This window comes from Rhincodon typus, chromosome 20 (genome assembly GCF_021869965.1).
Source record: "Rhincodon typus isolate 14 chromosome 20, sRhiTyp1.1, whole genome shotgun sequence".
NCBI lineage: Eukaryota > Metazoa > Chordata > Chondrichthyes > Orectolobiformes > Rhincodontidae > Rhincodon > Rhincodon typus.
This window is the reverse complement of record NC_063351.1, coordinates 5,058,893-5,064,892: the sequence shown is the minus strand read 5'-3', so window position 1 is coordinate 5,064,892 and position 6,000 is coordinate 5,058,893. Positions and strand designations below refer to the sequence as shown.

At 37.5% G+C, this 6,000-nt stretch overlaps 1 protein-coding gene across 1 annotated transcript in view; it reads right to left on the bottom strand.

The window, feature by feature from the left end:
* Positions 1-309: 309 nt before the first annotated feature.
* jmjd1cb (jumonji domain containing 1Cb) overlaps positions 310-6,000 on the bottom strand; it is a 68,546-nt gene continuing 62,855 nt past the window's right edge. Inside the window, exons 18-19 of the mRNA XM_048609154.1 lie at positions 4,468-4,602; positions 310-1,191 (exon numbers count right to left, since the gene is read on the bottom strand). Coding sequence (XP_048465111.1) covers positions 1,099-1,191; positions 4,468-4,602 — 228 coding nt within the window. The 3' untranslated portion in view covers positions 310-1,098. The remainder of the gene's footprint in view (positions 1,192-4,467; positions 4,603-6,000) is intronic.

Genomic DNA, 6,000 nt, shown 5'->3' with positions numbered 1-6,000 from the left:
TGGATAAAATAGTAATTGCAATCTCAAATCTAGGATTCTATTTGCAAAATTTAAACCTGTAATGCAAATTTAACATTGCAAACTAATATAATCCAAAACAAAGGTTTAAACTAGAAATGTGGAAGTAAATTCTAGGCGCGCACGTACAAATATTCAATCAGAAAGTAGTTCAACTGTTCAGTAATTGTGTAATGAGCAAATCCTGAGATAAATTATTTGCATGTAAAGGATTTTCTTAATATCCAGACTGACTAAGCAAATTCAAATACTGCACAACTTCACCAATACCACAAAGTATGTAAACTCAGATATATGATAAAACAATTTTATTGGAAAATGTAAAACCCCTTTGAATTTAAACGTACAAAGCATGTAACACTTGTACTTGAACAAACTGAAGCAAGCTATATTTTAAAAAAATACATAATTGAATGTATATATTTATATGTATTTACAGAGAATATCAACTTTCTTGGTAATAAGTCATTTTGCTGGCAAAAGTTCACCATAAATTTAACAAGACAACTTTGTGAATAAATTACAGCTCTGTAATTGCTTTAATTTTACAATGAATACTTAAAAAAAGCTGATGTGTGTAGTATATGTATCCAGTCAATTTATTGTAAGGAACTTCAGAATGTATCTTATTTGGCAGTACTTTGATATGACATGGATAGCTGTGCGATTCAGCAATTTAAAAAAAAATTAGGCATAGCTGATAGTCGCATCTGCCTTCTCACAGTAACTGTCTCAATGTAGTGAAAAATATCCATTTTCGCAAACTAAAACTGTACAAATCATGTTTACATTAGATTTAATAGTATGGCATAAAATTCTGTAACACTTTGTCCAAAAATAAATACATTTCATTTTTTTTAAATGTACAATATAATACATGGAACAGCACAGTGCTAACTTCCTGTATATTATCAGAGCCTGCATTTTGATCTTTTTTATAATAACATTAATTTTGATGCACTGGCCGATTTGTTACAGTAACCACAACACGGCTGTAACCACAAAAACAAATTTCCTTGGCACTGCTGATGTATCTTTTCAAAACAAAGGATCATGTAAGGTCACAAAACGACAAAAACATTAAGCATTCTGTGATGTATTTGACACCTTTTCTTCATGCATTCTCAGAGATCCCACAGCATCTTTAACTGAATGGTATATTATGTTTTTTACCTGAAAAGAAATTCAGACATTAGAGAAACAATTACAGTAAACAGGATTAGTAATAAGCAATGTAATTTATTTGAAAAACAGTAGACAACAATGCTGTTGTTGGAAATTTGGGGCTTTACACAATTTGGTGAATTATTAGTGCAACTGAATCATAAAAGCTAAAATTAGATTAGTTGACAAAGAAATTATAACAAACTGAAAACAAGTCCATACTCCACATTTCACACTAAGTTATAGCAAGAATCCTGTAACACAGCTGAATAAAGAAGTAGGGCAAGTGTATGTCAGGGTGAGTTTTAATTTAAGTTTCTACAGCAGATATAACATTTTAGTATTAACTGATGGTAACATTGCATAGGAACTGGTGTACGACTCCATTCTTGACACTGAAATTGAGTTAAAAGTTATATAAAAATAACAGCATTTAGCCTTTAACAAGGAACATTATTGTTGGAAATAACGAGCTGGATACTATTTCCAACTTGGATGTACAGCAGCTAAAATTCAAATCATAATGTTATGCATAATAGAGGAAAAGACGCACTTGAAAAGGAAGAAAGAAAAGTTATATCAGGCCTTCTCAAAACTTTACTCGACTGAAGTACTTAGAAAGTCCAGTTACTGCTACTATTAAAGAATCAATACAGCTAACTCGCTGACAATTAGATAGCTATGTGCAAATGACCAAATATTGATTTTTTTTTTTTATTCATTCATGGGGTATGTCAGCTAGGCCAGCATTTATTGTCCATCCCAGAGGGCAGTAAAGAGTCAACCACATTGCTCTGGGTCTGAAGTCACATGTCACCCAGACCAGGTAAGGATGGCAGTTTCCTTCCCTAAAGGACATTAGTGAGTCAGATAGGTTTTCCCCGATAATTGACAATGATTTCATGGTCATCACAGACCCTTAATTCCATATTTTTATTGAATTCAAATTCCGCCATTTGCTGTGGTGAGATTTGAACCCAGGTCTCCCCAGAACATTACCAGTGTTTCTGCATAAACAATCTAGCAGTAATTCAACAGGCCATCACCTCCCTTTGAGGGATACATATTGTCTAGGACACTGATGCATTAATGAATGGGGTTGAATAAGTTAAGGGAGATGTTGACAGGGAACTGGAAAAGATGAGCACAGCACTAAGCGAAACAAAGCACTGAGCTGCATTCAGAATTGGAAGAGTACAAGGTGCAGGACATCCTGCTGAAAGTACTTCCTATAATTACACTCACTGAACAACTCAGTTTGGAGGCTGTGTACAAAAGGACCACAAGACTAACCTCAAGCAATTAAGGAAAGAAAGTTGAGAAAAACCCGAACTCCAACTCTGAAAAGAGATCTATGAGATGCAATTCATAACCATAAAACAATGAAGCGGAATTTGATTAATAGGTAATCCAGTAGAATATTTCTGGTAAAAAATTAACTGCAAGATGACAGGATACTGGAACATCTGGTAATGAGAACACCAAGTACATTTGAGCTTTCTAGTGCCTCAGTGCAGAGCACTGAATATTCCTTAAGAGGAGGAGGGGGAATCCGTTTCAATACATTTCACGCAGCAATAGTTATTTAAAGACAGCTCCTTTTAAATGAAGGAAACATACAGGATCCTATTACTCTCCTTGTACGATCAGTGTTTGGAATGACACTGAATGGCACGGGTGAGAAGGGGTAGAAAGTTTGCTACCTATGTAGGTTGAATCTGGAAAGTTCGGCAGAAATTACCGTAGATAATATTCCAGTGAATGATGTGTATGTGCACACGCACATACACAAGAGGTGATAGAGAGTGGGGAGGATCAGGGAGCAAGGTGGAGGGAGGAGAAGGCAGTGCATAGGAAGGGGCAGCTATGAGAAATACAATGCCAGGGCAAGGGTGTGGCATCAGGACTGGAGAAAGAGCAATGCCAGAGATAAGGGCAGGAGAAGGACAGAGGCAGGGAGGGGAGGAGTGCAAAGGAATGCAACAAGGAAGGGAACAGAGACAGAAATAACAAGGAGCAAGGAAAGGAGTAGTGCAGGGGGGTTGCAGAGCAAAGAGTAGTTGTCTCCTTCAAGAGGGTGCAGAACAAATTTACCAAAACAGGGTGAGGGACTTCGGTCATATGGAAAGAGAAGATGCATTGTTCTCCCAAGATCATAAAGTAGTAAAACAAAATGACAAGAGGTTTTTAAAAATTAAGTAACATTTTGAAAGGGTAAAAAAAAATTTCTAGTGGCAAAAAAGCCACCAGTGAGAGAATACCTTGCTAGTGGAACATACAAACAGGAGGAAGCCATTCAATCTGTCAAACGTGGCCCACAATTTAATGTAATCATGGCTGATCAAACTCTTCTATGGCTTGTACCCACCCCATCCCTATAACCATAACCATTACACCACTGCCAATCATAAATCTATCACTCTCAACTTTAAACACAGTTAAAGATTGAGCTTCCACAGCCATCTGTAGTAGAGAACTGCAAAAATTCATAACCCTCTGAAGTAAAAAGATTTCTCTTCATCTCACATGCAAGTGGCAAGCCCCTTATAAATTTTTTCCCCGTTTCTAGACTCCCCAAACAGTGGAAACCTCTTACCTGCATTTACTCTTATCATCAGTCCTTCCATCAGAGGAATCAGTCTGGTAAACCTTGATTGCACCCCAGTAATAGCCAGAACATCCTTTCTCAAATAAAGAGACCAAACGTGCACATAATACTCCAGGTATGGTCTCACCAAGGCCCTATACAATTGCAGCAAGACATCCCTACTCCTATACTGAAATCCTCTCACTATGAAGGCCAACATACCATTTGCCTCCTTCACCACCTGCTGCACCTACATGCTTAGTTTCAGCAAATGAGATACAAGGACACTTGGGTCTCATTGCACCTCCCCCTTTCCTAATCTATCACCATTCAGATAATTAACCAGCTTCCTGTTTTTGCTCCCAAGGTTGATAACTTCACATTCATCCACTAAATCAATTTGTCCAAATCACACGGAGGTGTCTTACTATCCTTCTCACAGTTCAGCCTTCCACTCAACTTTGTGTCGTTTGCAAACTTGGAGATACTACATTTAGTTTCCTCACCTAATTCATTTTATATATTGTGAATAGCTGGGGTCTAAGCACTGACTCCACAATACCCCACAAATCACTGGCTGCACTTTGGAAAAAGGCCCGTTTATTCCTATTCTTTTGTCTTTTTCAAGGAAATGATATTTCTAATAACCCTTAACTGAAACCAACTAATGAACTGATTGAAATCAGGAAAGTCAATACCTGCAGTTTATCCTCATAGTTTAGCTCATGTCTTGACTGGTGTCTCAGCTCCTGTGAAAGATGGAAAGACTGCATCGTGTGTTCTGGTGATACAAAGTCTTCAGAGACCTGAATACAACTGTAAATACTTTGCATCTGAAAAACATTAGAAAAAAAGGTGTTTGTTGCACCTGACTTACACAACAACTGAATTATTACTACTGAGACTTGGCAACACAAACTTTGCCTTATTGTCTTTTTATTAAGGAATATTGTTACTTTTTAAAGGGTAAGAAGTCACATATTAGGAGTACAGAAATAATGATCAAGGCTCCATCTTGAAAACAATCGAATAACATTAAAATACTAAAATAAAATGTATTGTCGGTGAAAGCTTGTTTTTTAGACCACAAAATTGTAAGATGTAACAGCAGAAACAGGGCATTGGGCCTTTCAGTCTGCTCCACCATTCAATAAGATCATGGTTGATGTGTTAAACCTCAATTCCACTTACCCCATAACCCCTCGATTCATTTCTCATTAAAACTCTATCTCAGCCCTGAATATAGTTAATGACCTAACCTTCCATGGTAAGGAATTCCACAGATTCACAACTCTCAAGAGTTAGTTCCCCTGCCTCTCTGCCTTAAATAGGTGACCCCTTACTCTGAGATCGTGACCTCTGGTCCTAAACTCTTCTACAATGGGAAAGAATCTATCTGCATCTACCTTGTAAAGCCTCCAAGAATCTTCAATTTTTCAAAATTAGAACTTTTAAAATAATATATTCTTTCACAGGATGCAAGCATCACTGGCTAAGCCAGCATTGGTTGCTCATCCCTAATTGCCCAGGTGGTGGTGGGGAGTTGATTTCTTGAACTCCCAGTTCTTGTGGTGTAGGTATACCTACAATGTTGTTAGGAACAAATTAACAGATTTTGACCTTGTGACAGTGAAGTAACAGATTTGTGGTTCCAAGTCAGGGTGCAGCAGCTTGGAACTTAATGATGAAGTGTGCTATATTTTCAGTTCTATTCTCAAAATAAGGAGACGTCCAGAAGCTAAGACCTGAACTTTCATTAAAAAAAAAACTGCGGATGCTGGAAATCAGAAACAAAAACTGAAATTGCTGGGAAAACTCAGGTCAGTGGAGAGAAATCAGAGTTAATGTTTTAGGTCCAGTGACCCTTCCTCAGAACTGATTGTAGCTAAGGAAAGGATTGTATATAAGCTGAAGATGGGCTGAGGGGAGAGTGGAGTTGTAAGCGACAGGTGGAGATGAAGCCCAGAGAGAGACAGAGAACAACAAAAACAGAAATTGCTGGGGTAACTCAGCAGGTCTGGCAGCATCTGTGGAGAGCAGAGCAGAGCTCTTTTTTCGGGTCCAGTAAACCTTCTTCAGAACTGATCTGAGGCCAGTCATTTAACATTGTTGATGGAAGAATTTCTAGAAGCAATAATTTGCAGCAAAATTAATAGTCACGTGATAAATTAAGGAAAGTTAATCTAATTAACTAACTTGCTACAGGTTTTTGAAGAGGTAACAGAGGTTTG